The 22,669-nt window shown below is 34.4% G+C and overlaps 2 protein-coding genes across 2 annotated transcripts in view; both read left to right on the top strand.

The window, feature by feature from the left end:
- Positions 1–18,246, top strand: part of LOC126762842 (whirlin-like) — a 24,016-nt gene extending 5,770 nt beyond the window's left edge. Inside the window, exons 2-6 of the mRNA XM_050479884.1 lie at positions 7,955–8,128; positions 14,337–14,423; positions 17,607–17,798; positions 17,873–17,965; positions 18,022–18,246. Coding sequence (XP_050335841.1) covers positions 7,955–8,128; positions 14,337–14,423; positions 17,607–17,798; positions 17,873–17,965; positions 18,022–18,150 — 675 coding nt within the window. The 3' untranslated portion in view covers positions 18,151–18,246. The remainder of the gene's footprint in view (positions 1–7,954; positions 8,129–14,336; positions 14,424–17,606; positions 17,799–17,872; positions 17,966–18,021) is intronic.
- On the top strand, positions 18,240–22,669 carry LOC126762115 (zinc finger CCCH domain-containing protein 13-like). The gene has a single exon (XM_050478639.1). It carries the CDS (start codon positions 18,250–18,252, stop codon positions 19,372–19,374), a length of 1,125 nt encoding a protein of 374 aa, XP_050334596.1. The 5' UTR covers positions 18,240–18,249; the 3' UTR covers positions 19,375–22,669.

The raw sequence follows: 22,669 nt of genomic DNA, 5'->3' as shown, positions 1-22,669 counted from the left end.
ACAACATGATTTTAGCTCTCACGATCTTGATGGGATACCAGGGGATTGTTGATCTTATGGCAGCTCATAACTTACTGGCCTCAGGAAGGTAGACATGAGGTACCTTATATGCTTCTGTCCAGTCTTATGTATAGCTCGTCTTACATATTTAAAAGGTTCGCAGCTCAGGAGGCTAGACGAAGATTAAGATGAAGACTAAGGCGAAGGCGAAAACAGAGACGAAGTATCAAAACTGGATATCAAATTGCTCTTATGATTCGCCGCAAAAAGCATTGAGAGTTCAGTATGACGCATACTTCAACTCACATTAAACTGAATCAATAGACTGGCGTTACTTAGGAACAGTAGGTCTCCGTTCCCACGACAGTCGGGTCCATGTAACCGGAAAACACCCAGATTTTTTATACGACCAAGATCTGTTAACTCGGCAGCATACCTCCAAATTAGAACATTGATGTCTTCTGCAAAACAACAACTACAATTATAGCAATCAGTAGTGTATGACGTGGCTGCTGGCATGTATAACTTAATCTAACCTAAAACCCAGCGGAAGCGTCCGCCTACACAATTTTATGGCATAACATCAAGCTTTAGCTGACTAATTAGCGCAGTATTTTGGCTAGACTCTACGCTGAAGGAACTGGAATGCAAATCTATACACTTATGCTTTCCTTTTCTCCACACTTAGCTCACTTACAACGCGCTGTAAGCTGTAACAGCTAAAAATTGAGTGGCGTTTACTTATTATCTAAAGCAACAACAACAAATGCAGTATAGTCTGAGTAATTTAATCCTACTGCATAACAACTGGTTGCATAAATAATGGACGCCGTAGCCGTAGTCGTTAATCCAGCTGCTTGGACACAACCGGATGTGCCTGGGCTTTGCAGCCGCGGTGGCACTGCAACAACACCAAGACTATCGTAGAGCTATAAAAAAACAAAATATACCAACAACAGAACAAAACAACAGCGTGGCGAAACTGCATGCGCGAAATTTCTAAAACGCCCCGAAGGATTAATGGCAAGCCAAAACAAAAAAATTCCAACATAATAACAAAAGCAGCGTTCTTTTCGTTCTCTTAATTTGTTTTTGCTTTTGGTTGTTTTTTATATTTTTTTATATTTTTTATTTTTATTTATTATTTTTTTCTAATTTTTTTTTTTAATTTTTTTATTTTATTTGTAGCTTCATTTACGCTTTACGCCCGTTTGGCCAAAATAAAGCAGCCGCAGCATCCGTAACGTTACGCCGCTGCGCGTTGCGGCAATAAAAAGTGGTCCAAACTGATGAGCCTGGGAAAAAATTGGCGGCAAAGCAGCAGCTGCTACAATGTGATGGTGGCAGCGGCAGCAAAAAAACCCACCGCCCAGGTGCTGAGCCCAACCGTGCCAACTCTTGCGCGCTGCGCCGCTGCAGCTATGTGCCACATATTTGCGTTCGTATACTTGTATATATACATATGTATATGTATATGTATGTGTGCATTTGTGCTTGTGTGGATTTGTAGTGCCAACGGCTGTCGCAATATGGTCTGCTCGGTCGATCTCTCATCGGCAGCAAGCATTCAGAACTTTTTTAGCGGCAGCAAGCACATTAAAAAGGCAATAACACCAACAAAAACAACAACCGCTGCAGCATAACAGTGCTCGTAAAGCATAAGTGACTACACGACGCATCGTTTTACGCAATCTCCAAACACGCCACACACTGACACACAGCCACACATGCCTCTTTGTATGCGAGATTTAGCAAGCAGCAGATTTGCGCAGCTTCAGAGCCTCATATGTCTGTATGCCCTGTGCTGTGTGTGCTGCTGAAAATATGCATTGCGTGCGTGCACACTCACATATCCGCATATACATATGTGGCTATAACAATAACAACAACAGCTTATCCATATCCTTCTTTGCCTTGCGCCGGCGGCATTGCGATTTACCTCATTTACACTCGCTTTACCTTTAGTCGTTAACTGTCTGCCTTACTAACAGACTAACTGACTGCTTGACTGCCTGTCCGCCTGTCCGCCTGTCTGGCTGTCTGCGTAGTTGGCGCTTGGCCGCCGGTTTGACTGCTTACTTGGCCTTTTCATTGCCCGTCTGGCTGTCTGCCTCGTCGACTGCTTGCCGCCTGCTTTACTTTCGCCATTCGCCGTTGCTGCGCGCTTTTTTTGTAATTGCCGCCGCCGCTGCTTCCCTTTACCAAGCAAACTTGCCACTTTATTGTTCTGTTAAGTGTCTGACTGCTTGGCTTGCCTTTGCATTCAGCGGTTTTTGTTTTGATTGCTGCTTCGTTGCGCTTGCAGCCTTAACCCTCGACGGCACATGAGTAATGTCTCGCGTGTTCAAAGTTGTGGCAGCGCGTCTGTTGGTTGCCAAGTATAATGGCTTGCAGAGCTTAGTACTAATCGATAATTAGAATTTATTTGTTACATGCTTGAAGGTTTCTACAACTTCGACGAACATTACTCGCACATTTTGAAGGCGCCCCACTTCGCTGCGGAGTTCAAGTTCATGGCGCTGTTGGAGCGCAAGTGCGCGCCGTTTCAAAGCGCGAATACAACTTAAACTCATGGCTATTTGTATATGCATACTTTTAGGCGCGTTGTATGAAGGTAGCTTACTTTTAGGCGACTGGTGTGAAGATTTGGTACAGGGTGAGGTTTTTAATGCAGGTTTACGGCAGAGACTGTTAAAAAATATACAATTTATAAATAATAACAGGAAGAAAATTATTTAGTGTTTTTTTAACAATCTCTGTTTAAAGAGGTAATAAAATCAAGTTGTGTTAAGGGGTTACATAGCTTCATCCGGATAAAAAAATAGCCTTTTATCAACAATTTTTTTCTCATCTAAAAAATAATATGTTCTTTTAGAATTTAGAAAAAATACGGGTTTTAGTTAAAACCTTAACTCGGAACTTGGACGAAGGGAAAAACTAAAAATTGGATTTTTGGCAGACATGTTTACAAAAAAAATTTCATTGAAAATTTCGCGAGATTTTTTTTCTCATACTTTTTACGCTTGTTTTCTCCAGGTTCTGGATCACATACTCCTTTTTTAGTGCCTCGTACATTTCTTCATGTGTTTTAATTATGGGTTTTTGGCTGTGCCACCGCCATTTCTCTCAACGCTCAGTCTAACACGCTTTGGAATGTTTCAGCTCTTTTGCCTGCTTGATTACTTAACTCGAATTTTTCATAATCCGAAGATGATCTAATTAAGACTTTCCCTTTAATGAATTTGTCGACAAACTTCTATCCTAAATACTCACGGCTAAATCTTCCTGATACATCAATTTTTATAGCATTGGCCTAATTCATATCAACGATTTCGAAATAAACTCTGTAAGTCATATTTTCTTATCGTTTATGCATAGTGTACATCTCTCTGGATCTGGAAATCCATCTCAAACTAAGGTACTAACCAATAAGAAAGAAAGAGAGAGGGCCATTTTGTTTTGAAGAAGCAGCAGATGGGCATTAATGAGGCCGAAGAGCAAGTTGAAGAGAAAATTGAAAGTTTAGACATATGTAAATATTTAAGGCATCTAAACACCTCAGATCTGGACAGTCTAATTGTCAAAAAGAATTATCAAACAAACATTTGGATATTATCATCAAAAACTAATCGTTTATAGACCAAATGTTCGAATTCAAAAGTTTTGGACCCGGAATAAATATAGGGATACTCGGAAATCCTCCCACACCTCATTTCCACACCCTCACTTGAGAGAAAGAATGATTTTGACGATTTATTCCTCGAAAGGTGGCGATTTGGAACACATTTTTATTTTTATAAATTTCTGTGTGAATCCAAATTTATTTTTTCTTTAATAAAAATATGCGCCATGCGATTCTGCAAATTTCTACATTTTTATTTTTTCTCTACGACTAGTAGTTTAGAAGTTATAAGCATTTTTGTATTCGGTGAATTCGGCGGCTGCTTGCTGCATGCTCCTGGTCGCCTAGTAGAAATCTGAGATTTTGGCACCAAATTGAATGCAATTTTTCTGCAGCGGCGGCGGCTGCACTGCAAATTTGCGTGGTGTGTTGCATACGCAAAGGCGCGAAATTGGGAAAACGGATGCGGGCATATGCAATGGCCGGAAGCGGGACCTTGAGCGGAAGTGGAGTAACGGTACCCCACTTCCGGTCCGGACCCCAACCGGAAGTGACCAACCGGAAACGGAACTGGATGGCCGGAAGTGGAGTAACGGTACACCACTTCCGGTCTGGACCCAAACCGGAAGTAGCGGGCCGGAAGTGAAGTACCGTTATTTCACTTCCGGTCTGGACCCAACCGGAAGTGACAAACCGGAACCGGAAGTGGGTCGCACACTTCCGCTTCCGGTACACCACTTCCGGTTGGGGTCCAGACCGGAAGTGGAATAACGGTACTCTACTTCCGGTCGCCCAGTTCCGTTTCCGGTTGGTCACTTCCGGTTGGGGTCCAGACCGGAAGTGAAATAACGGTACTCTACGTCCGGTCAAGGTCCCGCTTCCGGCCATTGCATATGCCCGCATCCGTTTTCCCAATTTCGCGCCTTTGCGTATGCATTGCATATACCCGCATCCGTGTTCGCAATTTCGCTCCTTTGCGTATGCAACACACCACGCAAATTTGCAGTGCAGCCGCCGCCGCTGCAGAAAAATTGCATTCAATTTGGTGCCAAAATCTCAGATTTCTACTAGGCGACCAGGAGCATGCAGCAAGCAGCCGCCGAATTCACCGAATACAAAAATGCTTATAACTTCTAAACTACTAGTCGTAGAGAAAAAATAAAAATGTAGAAATTTGCAGAATCGCATGGCGCATATTTTTATTAAAGAAAAAATAAATTTGGATTCACACAGAAATTTAGAAAAATAAAAATGTGTTCCAAATCGCCGGTTTTTGAAGAGAAAATTGTCAAGATCATTCTTTCTCCCAAGTGAGGGTGTTGAAATGAAGTGTAGGAGGATTTCCGAGTATCTCTCTACTTATTCTGAGTTCAAAACTGATTAAACAAAATTATGTGTTTGTATGAAATGTTTTTTCATTTGACATGTGTAGAGAAACACCGAACTCGTGTGCACAGTCAAACACTTATATATAATAATACAAAACTTTATTGTGAATATAAGAAAAAATGTTACACTTATTCAACTTTACTGGGTGTTCTCAAATATTTCGTTTATGTTGCTCACTCGCTGACGGTTGCTCGTTGACTGTGTCTTTGGTTGCTGCCACTTGCTTTATTTTATTTGACACTTGATGGGCAACAGAGTTGCCATCGCTTGCACATGTATCTTGGATTATTACGTAAGATTTCGCTGCAATATGCGAAGAAATTGTACAATCGGTCTACTATATCACATAGCTGTCATACAAACTGGACGCTCAAAATTAAGATACAAATTTTATTATACTGTTTTATGGCATAAAAAAATACCGGTGAAGGGTATTTTAGCTTCGGTGCTGCCGAAGTTAACTTTTTTTAAGCCTTAAATTTTTTTATATGTATGTACATATATATTTTATTTTCCTTTTTTATGTGTCGTGAAAACTTAATAGAGCAACGTATACATAAAGTTGCATGTCTGTACTGGAGCATAATTTTTAGGTTAATTCATTATGAAATATACCTATATTTTTATATTAGATGTTTTAACATATATATATACATATGTATTTATATATTGAATAAAAGTTATTCATAAAACCTAATATATCAGCATTTTACTTTATACCACAAGTGCAACCTAAAATATAACTGAAAAGTAGGTAATCAATAACTTAATTTTGCTCTTTTCTCTTTTTTCAAATAAACTGCTAATTGCGGCTGTACACGCTCACCAATACGTTGCCTCACACAGGAACAGGTAAGTTTGTCCACATAGCTTAGTCCATCCCGTTTCCCACGCTATAAGTTCTATGCCTATTTTAACTCAACTAAAACAACCAAATAATACTAACGAAAAGGCTTTGAAACACATAAAATAAACAACAAAAACATGTATGCATAGGCTGCTGGACTTTTTGAAAAAATTGGTGTTTTCACAGGCAAAAGAGGGATCAATGCAAATGCATTATATTATAGTCAAATGTTTGCTCAGTGAGTGAAAAAGTGCCATAACTGAAACAAAGAACACACAAGAACGCACCTGAACCATTTATCAAACAAAGAACACACTATCAAGTCATATGTTTTAGTAAAGCGTGTCGAGCTACGAAAGTTTTAGTTTAGAGGTACAAAAATTAAGCATTAACAGTGGTAGTGCAGTACAGTTAGAACGCGGTAACTGGGCTTTAGACACTCAGTGTTGTATTTCGATTAATATTTTCCGATTTATTTTTTACTTTTATGAATTTACGAAGTAGTTTTAATCGTATTATAATAGTTAGTGGGCATATTAAATGTAGTCTTACCAATATTATAACGGTTATTGGGCATAGTGAAAATAGACTTAACCGTATTATAACGGTTAGCGCGCATAACTAGTTCAGCGACTTATCACTAATAGTTAGAAATGTACATACATATGCATAAAAGTTGATAAAAATATATTTAGTTAGCAGCTGTTGTTGTTTTAAATGAGTATTTCGTCAGCTAAAATACAAAATAACGTAACATCATTTTTCATAAGTTTACAGGCGAAGGAAAAACGATATAATAGAAAACACTCAAATTGAAACCAAATTTGAGTTTTGGTTATACATATATTGCTTATCAGACACTCATATTGAAGCGAAATTTCAGTTTTTGTTATAAAACGATTACGAGTATATATTGGTTATTATATCTGACAGCGTTTTTTGACTTTTTTGGTGATACAATATTTTGCATTTTAGCTGACGATCTATAACTTATAAGTGTGCTAGTTTATAAATCTATACACACACACATGTAGTACAATCGTACATATATACACACAATCGTATATATATACACAATCACGCATATATATAACCCCAACCATATATATACAAGGCTAGTTGCCAATGTACAGTACTTACATACATACATACATATAGTCGTTAAAAGTATAATGAAAATGACTAGTGTTAATCAGGTTGTTGTTACCGATTTACCAGTTACCAATTTAGGTCGTTTCTTTTGATAGATGTTGTTACTCAGCTCACTGTAAGCCTACATCAACTCGTTCACAAACTTTCCAAGTAGTTTCGTGTCTATGACTACTCTATAACTCTGTACCCGCTATTTACTATATATTCACTATACATATATATGAACTTATAAATAACTATGAATCATAAATAAAACTATGACTCTTACTACTGCTCTAACTATTGTCTATACTACTATTAACCTACTTGTTTAGACACTATAAACTACTTAGTCTGTAGTCTGTAGTATGTTATTATTGGTATGAAGTAATGGCAAAAACTTATGTTAGTTTATGAATAGAAACCATATTTCAAAATAAAAATTAGATATGAAATTAGAAAATAAAAATTAAGAAAAAAGTTTAGTAAAGAAATTTTGAAAAATTAAAAAAAAAATTAGAAAAATTATTTTAATTTAAGAGAATTAAAAAAAAAATTATTTAAAAAAATTTAATACGGAAAATTAAAAAAAAATAAAAAAAATTAATTAAAAAAACTAAAATTAAAAAAAAAAATTTTAAAACAATTAAATTTAATTTAATATAAAAAAAATTAAATTATCAAAATTAAAATTAGAAAAAAAAATAGAGAAAATCTTCTAGAATTCCTTAATCTCTCAATTTGTTGTATTTCGTTTTTTTAATTCTTATGCATTTTCTTTCTTTCCTCTTTCATAACTTAACTTTTGTTTTCCCACTACCAATTCGCACGAAATGAAATTTTTCGTAACAAAAAAATTCGAAAAAAATTGAAAATTTAAAAAAATTCGCAACTCTAATTTGAACTGAAATCAACTGTAAAAAAATTGAAAACGCTTAAAACAATCAAAAAACCAAACGAAATCAATTGAAATCAATTCAATCAACCAACCAAAAAAAAAAAACTATGTGTGTTTGTTTTTTTCTTTTTTTTCTCGTTTGTTCATTGTGCATTTTCAGGGTGGCTACTTAGATGGACTACGTTCACATTTGGGTGGTTTAACACAACGTGTCAAATCATGGTATTGGGGACGGCCTCTTGTAAGTGCAATTGTATTTTTCATTTTCCCATTTCTTCTTTTTGCAACCAGCAACAACAGCCACAAATAAACAATAATAAAATACAAAAGAAATTTAAAAACAGAAACTTACAGCACTTTTACGCCTGCAATAACTACAATTAACACATACTTAACTTAAACTTAACTTAACTTAATGAAAACTTGACTTTATTTAACTTAACACAACGCAACTTAAGCTTACATAGCTTAACTTAACTTAACACAAGTTAATTTTACTTTTAACTTAACGTAACTCAAACTTAATTTAATTTAACTTAACACAACTTTACTCAATTTTACTTAACTTAACTTTATTTATCTTAACATAACTTAACTTAACTTTACTTTTAAAACAGAACCTTACAGTACTTTTACGCCTGCAATAACTACAATTAACAGATACTTAACTCAAACTTAACTTAATTCAATCATAACTTATCACCACGCAAATTAACGTAATTTAACTTAACCCAACTAAACTTAACGTACTTTAACTTAACTCAAACTTAAATAAATTTAACTTAACGCAGCTTAACGTAACTTTACTTAACTCATACTGAATTTAATTTAACTTAACATTGCTTAACTTAACTCATGCGAATTTAATTTAACTTAACTTTATTTAACTTAACTAAACTTAACACAACTTAACTTTACTTAGTCAACTTAACGTAACGTAACTTAACTCACACTTAACGTAACTTAAATTAATTTAATTTAACTTAACTTTACTGAACTTACTTTACTTAGCTTAACACACAACAGCGTACTTCCACATAACTTAACTTAACACAACTTAACTTAACTAATTAACTAACCTGAATGTTCAATTAAATCTAACCTCAATTTAAACTAATAAATTGCATTACAGTGATAAAAACTAACTTAACTTTATTGTTGCATTCAAGTGTTGCACTGCATTTTCCTAAAAAATAGTTTACAATAAACCAAAAAAAAAAACAAAAACAATTGTTAATTAACCAACTTTGCACTGTTGTCATGAAAAGACTATCGTAGGCTTATTTGTAATTGAGTTTGTTAACTGCGTGCTGCCTACAACAACAACCATCCTCAATGTCCTCATGCATATAACACGCCGCCCACCGCAAGTTTGTTTCTTAAGTCTTTTGTTCGCATACGTTCGCTGCTTGTTACAGTTGCCTTCACGCATACCAAGAAAATAAACATCTACACAAATAACTACTGGCAAACACTAAAAGCACTGCATGCCTACATATCTACCTTATATACATGCAATCACCCACACACACACACACGCACAATCCAACAATCCGCTTACTCTGAGTCAACTTACACTGCTGTAACTGTCACGTGTTTAATGCCTTATTTACGTTTCAACTTTAATTTATTTTGTTTTTGGTTTTTTTTTTAACTTTTTTGTGGTGTTCCAATCCACTCCATTCCATTCCATGCCATTCCATTTCCCATTTGTTCAACTCTTTAAAGTTCAAACAACAACAACAACTAAAAACAAACAACCCAAAATATGCATAAAAGCGAATGTAAGTATGGAAAAGTTGTAATCTTATGCAAAACTGCGACGAAATTTAAACAATTTTCGTACGTAATAACAGTAAATTAAGCAAAACACGTTGCATACGTAATCATGTTGTAATGAATATGTTAAACACTTAACAGCTTGAAAAATATAATTGCACAATTCAGCATGAGTCACCCAAAAAAAAATTACCAGAATTCCTAAAGCGACATTAGTTTTGAAGAAGTCAGCGAGTGAAGCAAGTGAAGCAAACGCATTCACGCTTCATATTTGGAAACATAATTAGTTTCTGCCTGAATCATGGTGCTACACTGCGCCAATAAATTTAAGAAATTGGTAAACAAATTCTTAAATTAGCGGTTAGTTATGCAGCAGTGTTTCTGATATGTGGACAAACACTGTATTTTCTATAAAAAAACACTGAGTTTCTTTTAAAGAAATGCACTATGAAACAACGGTGGGCACCTGAGACGCACACAAGTGTTTCTGTAGGCAGGTGATGCTGTTCGGCTCTTAGTTTCGTTAATCCTTTATTTTAATGTTTGTGAAAGTTCTCCCTAAAGCTATAAATTTCGTCAGTAGCACTGCTTAACTCTAGTATTTTCACGAATTGAAACCATCGGGATTAAAAGGTCCTCACTATATTATGCTCCCCCTCAACCACCCTGTGCTTTTGATGAAGTTATGTTAGGTTAGTTTAGATATACTGGGTGGCTGTCTATGGCATGACATCTTTTTTAGGCAAAATTCGTTCGTATTATTCATTACAGTTCCCTTCAAAGGTGATACATTGAAAACAGCGACTCCAACTTTTCGATACCATTATTGTTGCAGTAAGATTCTACTCATGCCACGGTTGCCTGCTTGTTGAGCAAATTAGGTACTGACTACACTGTTGTAGGACACAGTTTTACCTGGAAAAAGTGAGGCACTAACTACACTGATACTCAGTCATTCGGGAACATGATTGTCGATTAAATATCTACAAGAATTCAAGAGGATGGAGTCATGTGTAGAAGTTCACGCAAGTGAGGAACGTTCTCTGATTGCGATTCACTTGGGAGTGGCCAAAAGCGTTTCTTTTACATATGGCTCAAGATGCTCACGACTTCCGGTAACCAAGTGTCCGCTGGGTAGCCAAAAAACATCCGTTTGAAGGCGAGCTAAAGTGAAAAGGCAAAATATTCCCTCCACAGAGTTGTGAAGTAGGTTTGGAACCCGCCACGTAAAAAAGGCCCCCTACGAAAAGAAACAAAAAGCCTCGGAGGAGTCATTGGAAGGCACTGCAGTGGTTTGGTAGTCAAAAGGCGATTCTGGTATATACTTTTGTTGGAAAGACACCAATTTCCAATCGATTATCTAGTTTGGTTGCAATAGTATAGATAATCACTCCTGTATCCCTGTTCACCTCACTCATTTGCTATACTGCTCAGGAGGGGAAGATAATACTGAGTATTGAATTTAAGTTCAATTCTAAATGATTTCGAAAATTCATATTAGTGTGTAGCGATTGGAATTTGCGAATATCCTTAATTACAGCTGAGCTGAGTCCGTCTATCTGTCCGCCTGCCTGTATATACACGATCCAGTCCCTCAGTTTTTGAGCTTTCAATCTGAACTTTTGTTCACGTCCTTTTCGCGTCAACAATCCGCTCATTTGTACAAACCCCATATAGCTGCCATAAAACTGAAGGATTGAAATTAAGTCCTTATATGGGAAAATGTTTCATTTAAAAAATTATCTTCACGAAGATTGAATTGAAGATGCGAAACTTTTCTGATCGCATCACTATAGCATATAGATCCCATACAAACTGTCCCATCAAAATCAAGTTATTTTAAGTCATCAAGATTCTGCAGAAATTAATTATGCTCCCAAAAACGTAAAAACAAAAATGACACAAAATTCGAGTATATACAAATCTACTATATAATAAAAGTATCACCATTATATCATTGCATTTTTATATTATTACTATTATTACATTTTTCTTATAATTTTTTTTCTGTGTAATTTTAGTAATAATTTATTTAAAGTGAACATAATGAACTGTCTATTTAAATTTAGCATAGATTTAGTTGCTCTACATTCCAATTAATCACCAATGGTTATGTGCCCTTTTCGTTAGACGCGCCCTTTTTAGCATCCGACACATGCCACACATTATATAAATATATACATATATATACAATATATAGTTTGAGTTGTGAATACCTAATTTGTTAGCTGTAGTTGTAGTGTTTTATTACAATAACAAAACGTAGTAGCTGATATTTTAGTTAGTGCTTTTAGTTTAGTAAATGTCTTAGAATCACAAATAGTTAAAAACAATACCATTCAGCACCACTGCATACATAGTTACATACCTACATACATGCATACCTACTATGCCACTTCCTGTCTTCATTTACTCGTACAAAACTCATCGCCGACGATTAAGAGGAAAAATATATATTTGAGGCATACGTACAGGCGCATATTTTGTGTAAATGTACATACTATATACACAGATATACATATGTTTGAGCTTACGAAAAATGGAAGCCGTAATTATTTCTAAAAAATGTAGTATATAATTTGTTTAATTTAAAAAAATCATATTTTTAAAATAAATATAAATATATTTTTTTAATTATTTTTTTTTATATTTAGCATATAATTTTTTTACTTTAAAATGTATATTTTTGAAAAAAATATTTTGAAGTAATATATATTATTATTAATTTTTTTAAATTAATTTTTTACTTAAAATTTTATTATTTTTTAGTTAATTTTTGACATTTAGCTCATAATTTTTTTTTTTACTTTAACAATTGATGTTTTCGAAATAAATATTTTGAATTAATATTAATTTCTTTTTTAAATTAATTTTTAACATTTAATACATAATTTTTGTTGCTAAAAAATTAAGATTTTTTAAAAAAATTTTTTTTATATATTTTTTAATTTGAAATCTTAAACTATTTTTTTAATTTTTAGTAAGACTTATTTTACTTTAAAAGTTGAAATTTTTTTAATTTCATAAATTAATTTTTAATTTTTAGTACATAATTTTTTCCTTAAAAAATAATATTTTTAAAATAAATATTTTAAATTAATATTAATTTAATTTTTTTATATACTTTTAATTTTTTGCACAAAATTATTTTACTGTAAAATTTAATATAAAAAAAACACATTGTAAATTAATAATTGATTGACAATAAAAAAAAAATATTTTTAATTATTATTTTTTAATTTTTTCATAAAATTTTTATTTTGCTTTACTTTTAACTTCTTTTACTCATTTTCCAAGCATGACTTTAATTTTTAAAACTTAAAATTATTTTTAAATTTAATCTTCGAAATTTTTAATAATTACATAATTTTCCAAATTAAATTTCTAGGCAAAATAAATATTAGTTTTATATTGTTATATTTTAATTTTTATATTTTATATTTTTAATTTTTTTAAATTTCATTGTACAATTTTTAACTTGAATTTAATTTCCCAAATTTAATTAATTTAACTTAATAGGGCAGATTTGTAAAAAACTTCAAAAAAACATGTTCGGAAAATTATGGTGATTAAAATAATTATTAATTATTAAATAATTTATAGAACAAAAATTAAATTTTTTGGAATTTCTAATTTCAGATATAGTAATCGATTTAGATAATTTTCTTAATTAAAAGTTAATAATTTTAATTTAATTTTTTTACTTGAAATAATATTTTTTATTAATATTTCCAATTTTCATTATTAAATTTTCAATTTGAATGTAATTTCGGAAATTTAAATTTATTTAGTTCATTCAATTTTAAAGCTTTAGCTCAATTTTTCAAATTAATTTAATTTAGGAAAGATTTTAGCAATATACATAGATACTTAATAATTATTACATAATTAAGAAATTTGGAAAATTTGGAAAATTAATATTGAAAAAATTTTAATATTTTTAAATAAAATATATTTATTTTTATTTGAAATAAATTTCATCGAAAAAAAATTTTTTTATTTTTATTATTTGAAAAAAAAAAATATTTTTAAATAAAATATATTTATTTTTATTTGAAATAAATTTAATCGAAAAAAATATTTTTTATTTTTATTATTTGAAAAAAAATATTTTTTTGTTTATTCGAACTGTTTTTTCTACTCGAAAAAATATATTTCTTTATATGTAGCTTATATGTATATTTTTCCTCAGTCTTCGCGCTTTTGGTCCGACGCATTTCGTAAAACATTTGCGCAAACCTCTTCTTACACTTAGCCATGCAAGCATACATACTTACATACCTATATGTTGCAACAAACACCGAAGAACAAGTTTTCAGTCTCGAAACCACTGCAAATTTTTACAAAAAGTTCAATCAAAGAAGACGAGTAAAACGCATTCAATTTACAAACTTTTACTCAAGCAATGCATTATTATTGAAAAAAAACTATTTTTGTTCAAGACACCGATTCTTATGCAAAACTATTTCTTTATTACCTTTTTATCTTCAAATGTTTGCCCACTCTGCAATTTGCCTTAAAACAAAAATCAAAAACCAAAAAAACAAACAAAATCAAAACAAACAATTTTTCACACAAATGCAAAATTGAACTAAATAACCGATTGGCTTTGAATACGCAACTCGTACACAAATAATTTTCCGAAATTGACAACCAATAATAAAAACTAGGAGTTGGCCACAAAACTCTCGAGAAGTTTCGATATGAAGGAGGAGGGAGGCACACTGTTGGGCGACAAAGGTGTACGCAGACATCAGGTGAGTGCGCGCAAGCCAAAATGGTGGTAAGAACGTTAAGTGTTGATTATTTTTTCTATGCTCATTTCGAATATTCATTTGTTGCATTTATAGCAAATTAAAATATATATATATAAAAAATATGCAAAGCTACTCGCTCGAAAACAAGGCAATTTAGCGCGTGCAATTTCAATTAGAAAACATATTTTTTTTAAACAAATTGACGCTATAGTAAATTTGAAATAAAAAAAATGCAAAGCCATAGTAACATTTGCAAAATACATACAAACGCTCAACACACTCACAACTCAGCGCACAAACGAAAACAAGCATAACTCAATAATATATTTATACGATTCTCAATAAGTTTCTCAACAACGCGTCTCATTTGTTCACTCTCATTCTCAGCCAAAACTCATTTGCAGTCTACAATTCTCGTGCGCTCTCGCTCTCAACGCCCTCTCTCTCTCTTTTCTACACAGCTCACTCAGTTTGCATCCCTATATTTTCAACTGAAATTCCAAAAATTTCACTGCAACCTTAATTTAATTATTTATTTATTTTTTTAATTTTTTTTTTTAATTTTTTGGATTTTTATACGTTAGCCTTGCAGTACACCCAATTGCTATAACTTATTTACTCTATCGAAACGTAATATAAATACTTATGCTCCTTGTTTACTGATTTTGCTGCCTGCTAACTAACTAACTTAGCCAAATTCTCACCTATATTAGTTAACTAGTAACTCAGTTTTACTAACTAGTTCCATTATTTTGTCAATATACTTATTTTACTTATTTACATACAATGAATACCACACCCGAAACACATACGAAATTATTAACTATAAGCTACCAAATACTTGTAATGCATTTTTTCTATTTGTTGCATAACCCTGAGTTAGGAATTAACAGGAGAAGAGAAAATGAAAGTTAGTAAGCGATCTCAATCTCTCGCAACATAACAGCACAATAGTCACTGAACTTTTTCCTCTAAAGAAAACTGCTTATGCGATACTCACACGGTGTTTTTGCTCACAAATGAGTGCTCTTTAGGGAGCGGGTATTCGTATAGAGAGCATGTTTTCATATAGTGAGCGTAAAAGTCAGACTGTAACCAATCAAAAGGCAGATCTGCTCTTTGCTTGAAATTACTTCAAATTCTTACAATATTACAGTTTAGAAGCCGTTAGAGACTGTAGCGAGTTGGAGACGAATCAAAAGGCAGATTTGCTCTTTTCTTAAAATTACTTCAATATCTCAAAATATTATGAGTTTAGAAGCCTTTGGAGGCTGTGTCCACACGAGGACACATTTGTCTTTGATTTAGTTGTGGGAATTTGGAGGAAATACGAAGGGACCGTGTCGCTTATGCTCGGTGCTGCGTCGAAAGAAGCAGAACCCGCACCCACAATCTAACGAGACAACAGCAGAGCTGGAAAGGCGCATCTTGCAGGTGATAAGTATGAATATATACATACATATGAAGAGAGATCCCCAGTCAGCGCCAATTATTGCTTGCCCAGCTTTCTTAACACAGCATATAATGTTCTTTTGATCGCATTGTGTGGAGGAGCTGAGGGACATTACAAAAAACTGGTTGAACTTTATCTTTGTAGCTTTGGTCCTGCCAACTGCACCATAAACCAGATTTTCACAATACAACAAATCTTATAGAAGACGCTTGATTCAAGCACTGAGAGAAGTTGTCTATTCAACGCCATGTCTTAATTTGGTATCCCAACGAAACTCATGCAGTGATGCAATATTAGGCTGAGCACAATAATCAGCTCCTTTAAAATCGAGAAATATCTCCACGAGCCGTTTGATACCAGACCCGATTTAGGACAGGGTGATTTCCTCCCGTGCCCCTTCGTCAATGTAAGAAGAATTATACTTTATCTTTGGAGCCGTTCGCGTTAGCAAGGAATGTCGAAGAAGATGGAACCACGAACTGCATGAGAGTCGGCGTAGAGAAATGAATTTAGTTAACTACATCTAACAATGCGCTGGCTAGGTCATGTCTTTCGTATAGAAGATGACGCTGACGAACTGAGATAAGAAATCACCTAATTTTTCGAGACAACTATTCTCTGCAAGATCTTTAGACCCGCTTGGGAGAGCGAAGAATATCAAAGAGACTGGAACCACGAATTGTATGAGCTCTGCGGCGACATGGATATAGTTAAGCGCATAAATTTTTTTAACATTATAGTGCTAAAGAAGTAAAGGAAAGTAATAGAAATATTTTAGAAAACGCTGAATCAGTATGAAAATTAATTATGAGTGACAAAAGCAACATCGTGAGAATGCAGTTGGACCCATTTGAGAAGTATAGATGTGATATTTTAGTAAGCGTCGAATCCAAACTGCTTTAAAATTAAAAAAAATTGCTTAAACAAATCTCATTATATATGAAATACTCAAGAAAAAAATTCCGAAGACTCAAAATAATAGTTTTGGTAAGGCATTACTTATAAAAATGTATAGAGGAGTTCTAGTTTTAGTTAGTTCCATAAAGGACCGGCGTTATAAGCTAACCAAATGAGGACCCCTTTTTAGGTTCGACCATTTAACTTAACCTAATCTAACCTAAACTATTTAACTTCCAAGTTTCATACAATTTTACAGCCGCTCAAGAGCACCTTTTTCAAGAAAATATAGATTGGCTTAGCTTATATTTCAGGGCACAATAGACCCAAGGCCGCGGTGCAATCCTCGTTTATCTATAGTTCAGATAACTGTAACATTTTTGAGCCACTCCCCCAGCACTAGATGAGCTGCTTAGCTGTTTTAGAGTTCAATCACCGGATTTACAATCAAATACAAACCTTTCATGTATAAACTGCCAATCTAACCTTACCTACCCTTCAATATACTAGAAAATATATTTGAAATTGTACAATTTGTAAATATGGTTTAACTTTTCAATGTGAAAATCCTTTGTCTGTCTTCCTCGTGGTTTAGAATATATAAGTCCATGTGCTTTAAATTTAACTCTACTTTTTGACGTTTTAAACGCCAACGACCAAGTAACTAACTGTTGATTGCGGCAACCTTTAAATGTGTATAATTTACTGTATATATATATATATATATGTTTACTGTATGTATATATACATATATATATATATATGCCTACCTTAAGAAGTCTAAAATATATTTATCAAAATTGGTTGTTTGCTTTTTCTGCTAACCTTTACAGTCCATGCAACGCCTTTCGGCCGAGCAAAATGGTTCAACGACTGAACAAACACATGAACACAATCCAAACGTCGTACCTGATCATAGAGGCAACTTACACATTACTGTTAAGAAAACTAAACCAATTTTAGGTATTGCTATCGAAGGTGGTGCTAACACAAAACATCCGCTTCCAAGGATAATCAATATCCATGTGAGTAACCATTGTATCTCAACTCTCTGAACTGTAAAAACTTACTGTTATTTGCAATGCGTTTCGTGGTTTAGGAAAACGGTGCAGCATACGAAGCGGGCGGCCTCGAAGTCGGGCAACTTATACTGGAGGTGGACGGCAACAAAGTCGAGGGTCTACATCACCAGGTAAATTCTGGGTGCAAATATAATGAATTTCATATATAAACTCATGTTTTCTTCAGGAGGTTGCCCGCCTGATAGCCGAATGCTTTTCGAATCGCGAAAAGGCCGACATAACCTTCTTAGTTGTCGAAGCGAAAAAATCGAATCTGGAACCAAAACCAACAGCGCTTATATTTTTAGAAGCCTAACATTTGCTTGCCCTGCCGGCTAATGAGGACCCACTGGAACGACAAAAGCTCGAGTTCCTATTCGAATGGGGTATCGATTTAACGACAACGCCAAAACCAATGCCAACACCAATACCATTAACAAAAGCTAAAAATCCACCGCCACTGCCACTCAACATTAAATCCATCAACCATCCATCACATCAGCCAACAACGGCGACACACGCACACACACACACAACGCTGGCGCCGCATCATCATCAGCAGCCAACGACGCAGCAACATGTTGCCAACGCAACAACGACACCAACAACAACCAACATAACGACGCGAACGCATACGCCACAAACTACACAAGCGAGCACGGGGATGTCAGCGCAGACGACGAGCGCCAAATACACGAGAAGTCCAACACAACAACAGCAACAACAACACTACCAACAACGTACAACACCCACTACAGCTACAACAACACCGACAAAAAGTACACAACAACAACAGCAGCAACATCAAAGACTGACCCCAGGCGAGCGCACGCGCGCCGCGGCCACTACAAGAACAACAGCAACACCAACAGCATCAGCGCCAACGTCACGTGAGCACACACCCACGCGCACCACACAATCACATTCACAACAACAACAACATCAGCAACACAATCAGTCATCCTTACAGCGCCAAACATCGGTGAATCAACAAAAATCACAACAACAACATCAACACGAACAGAGGCGCGACCTCGAACGCAAAGACTCACAGCGCGAACGCGATCGCGCGAAAGAGCGTGAACATGAGCGCCAGCGTGCACATGCTGATGCGCGCGAGCGTGAGCATGAGCGCGAGCACGAACGCGAGCACGGACGCGCACGTGGCCGTGAGTTGGAGCACGAGCGTGAACGGCAGCGTGATTATGCGCACGAACGTGCACGTGATTACCAACACGATCGGGAGTATGCGCGTGAACGTGAGTATGCCGCACGTGAGCGTGAATATGAGCGTGAGTTGTCACGTGATGCGCGTCACGCTGAGTATGAGCGCGAGCTGCCACGTGATGCACGCCATAGCGAGTATGAGCGTGATCGTGAGCGTGATTACGCGCGCGAACGTGAGTATGAGCGAGAGCGCGACTCCGAACGTGAACACGCCCCACCACCGTCATCAGCACACACAACACAACAACAAGCCCATCATCACCAACAACAAACACATTACAATAAAACGAATTATAATTCCGTTTACCAGTAAAAAAAGAACAAAAGGAAAACCAACAAACAAACAAACAAAACCAAACGAATTTGAGAAATTGCTAACGAAATTAACCACCAACAACAAAGAAACGTATGCTTGTAAAATTAATTACTTAACGCAGTAACAACAACAATAACAGCAATAGCAACATGGTACAAACAACATGAACAACAAAATTGAAACAACAACTCTACACAACAACAACAATAGTAACCATGCATGGAACAACAATAAAGTCTATAATTTTGAATTGTGCAAACTGTGTAACTTCCACGCGTTAAAAGAAACACTTAGCAATTCCTGTACGCAATAGTCCAATTCTAGCAACAACTTACAATTAACTATCTGCATAGCGCCGCCGTTCGTTTCACTACAATACCCCCGCCTACGCGTTCCATCTTAGTACCCCGCGCTCTCATAGTATCGCTTAAAATTTTTCTCCTCTCTATCTCTCTCTCTCCGATCATAGAAAAAAATATTAAAAAAATTAAAAAAAAAAATGTTTTGTGTGCTTAAACGGTTATAATTTTTAGCTTTTGTACACCAACACGCTAAATTGTATTATTTGCAATTTTCACCACACACACACACGAGATACTCAGCCAAGTTGTAGAGACATTTAACAGCTTATTTTTGCTTCCGCCTCGTCTATGTTTTTTAGATGTTTGTGCTTAGTGTTTTATGGTCAGCTTTAAATGCTTCAAACGCTTAAAATCACGTTCGCAGCAGCAGCAAGTATGAGGAGGCGTCCAACGCGCCATGTTAAGGTTGCCGAGCTTATGTTAGGTTGAGTGCTAACAGCACTTGTTTTGTATTTTCAACAGGAAATTTAAGAAAATTTTAGTTTAGACTGAGTTCTTTAGGGTTAAATGTTGTAAGGAAGGTTTGTCAATTGTGGAAATAGGCGACAGCGTTGCCAACTTGTTTAAAAGTGTTTCGCTTTTTGTTAAAAAAAGTTTAATTTCTATGAAGATCTCAAAAAGTGTTGTTAAATGCGATTTAGGTATTACGATTTATACAATAAACCCAGTGTTTATGCTAAACATCAGTCTGAAAGTTAAACTCAAGTTTAAAAACAAGTTGAATCTCTAAGAAGACACCTAAAAGTGCTGTTCAATACGATTTAGGTGATAAATTTTATACTTTAAACTCCGTGTTTATGTTAAACACCAATATAAGGCATAAACTCGAGTTAGCGCCCCAACATGAACTCTATAAAAAGCACCTAAAAGTGCCGTGTAAGTGTACTTAATGATCATCATTTGTACGCTAAACTCCATGTTGAGGCTAAACACCAGTATGACGCATAAACTCGATGAAATGGGCTAACTAAAGCTTTCACCGAAACCTCATGCAGCATTGGAAACTCTTGCTTTACACCTGCGCTGTTGAGCACTTTGCTTTATTGCATATTTAAACTTCCAAATTTATTCGTATCAATAAAACACTGCCACAACAACAAACACTGTAAACACTTTTACACGAATGAGTATCTCGAAAGCAACACAAACAAACCAGAAAACTGAACAAAAACAACAATAAACTAAAATCCAAACAACAAAAAATGGTAAAACCCCAACACTTTTTATAAAAAAATGTAAAAAAAAAAGAAAAAAAAATAAAAATTAAAAAAAATATATATAAAAACATTAAAAAAAAATATTTCAAACAAAAACTAAAATAAAAAAATTAAAAAAAAAATATAAAAAATAAAAATGAAATATTTTCAAAAAATATTTAATAATATTCAAAAAAAATATTTAAAAATATTTTAAAAAATATTTAAAAAAATAAAAATAAAAATAAAAATACACCGAAATACCAAAACAACCCATAGCAAGTACCAAACCAACACAACAACAACACTGCAGTTCAAACCAATCCACAAAACTGTAACACCTATACTAATACAACACATAGCCTATTAATTAACCATAATTTAATTTAAAATATATATGTATGTTTTAAGCAGTAATATACAAAGGCACGCATATACATAGTTGCAACACTAGTCTCTACTATCTCTATTTATGTATGTATGTAGTCTATATTAAATTCACTCTTACTTATGTATTTGTAAAACTGCATTGTATTGTGTAATTAATTGTATTTGTACGTATGTCATGTATATATCAGTTAACTGTAGTTTGTATGTTAAATTGTAATTTTGTGTGCCACAAATTGCACACTCAAGGCCAAAATTCTGTACTTTTTGCGACACACATACATAAACATGTATACTATGTATGTGTGTAAATATATTTTTTTGACTTACTACTTTCTAATAAGTGTAACGCAGCATACTTTTGTGCGCCTCGAACAGCGTTAGAAAGCGCGCTCACTAAGTGTAGGATACCAACAGGCGCCAGGAAATGAATGCTGTGCTCAGTTTATTTGTGTGTAAGCAACTAATTTGTAAAACTACAAACTTTTACAGTTATAAACAGTTACACCCACACCCAAACACACAACGACACCACACTTGACACACACATACATACATATACGTTGTAAATGCAGGCAGCTTTATATGTATAGTACATATGCATGTGTTTAGCATGCTTTGCGCGATTTTTGTGTGTTTGTATGTAACTAAAAAATTGCAGCAACAATGTAAAAGGTTGAAGAAACGCAAATGAACAGTTATACCTATTAGAAAATGCTGCAACTGAGTTGCAACACCAAACGCAAAATATGCAACAGAAAAAATTTAAAAAAAATATATTTATAGAAAGAAGCCCACCTAAAGCCAATAATTAAGTGCAACACTGAGATGGCAGTAGCAGAAGAAAACAATATCGATAATATGTATGTACTATAGCAACCAAAAGCAAACACACCAACACAACCTAACCTCAAAATTAAGTAAATAAATAATTAAACGTTTAGGAGCAGACAAACACAGGCACACACACCCACACACACAAAAGGAGGAGCAGCAGCATAAGAAAAATCACAAAAAAATATTAATTGAATATTCCTTAGAAAGCACCAACAACTTGTACCCCCGATTAGTATGTGAGGCAAATAATAGCACATAGTCTACAAAATAGTTAATAATAAACGTAAACAATTAGCAATGAGCGAACGAACGAACTATAGGCAAGGTTTAGCAAAAGCAGAATTTCATGTGAATAACCGTAGACCGTAGTCAATGGTGTTACAATTAGAAACCGCTATTAGAACATAACGTAAATACCTTAAATTAAAGTCACATACAAATTTTAGTACAACTACGCACTGCACTTTCAAAAACAAAAAAAAAACAACAACCAAAAGTAAAAACCAAAAA

This window comes from Bactrocera neohumeralis, chromosome 6 (genome assembly GCF_024586455.1).
Source record: "Bactrocera neohumeralis isolate Rockhampton chromosome 6, APGP_CSIRO_Bneo_wtdbg2-racon-allhic-juicebox.fasta_v2, whole genome shotgun sequence".
NCBI lineage: Eukaryota > Metazoa > Arthropoda > Insecta > Diptera > Tephritidae > Bactrocera > Bactrocera neohumeralis.
The sequence above is the reverse complement of the archived record's forward strand: the minus strand, read 5'-3'. Positions and strand labels throughout refer to the sequence as shown.

Coding starts and splice junctions, on each gene's coding strand:
- LOC126762115 (XM_050478639.1), top strand. CDS start 18,250: ATGCCAACACCAATACCATTAACAAAAGCTAAAAATCCACCGCCACTG.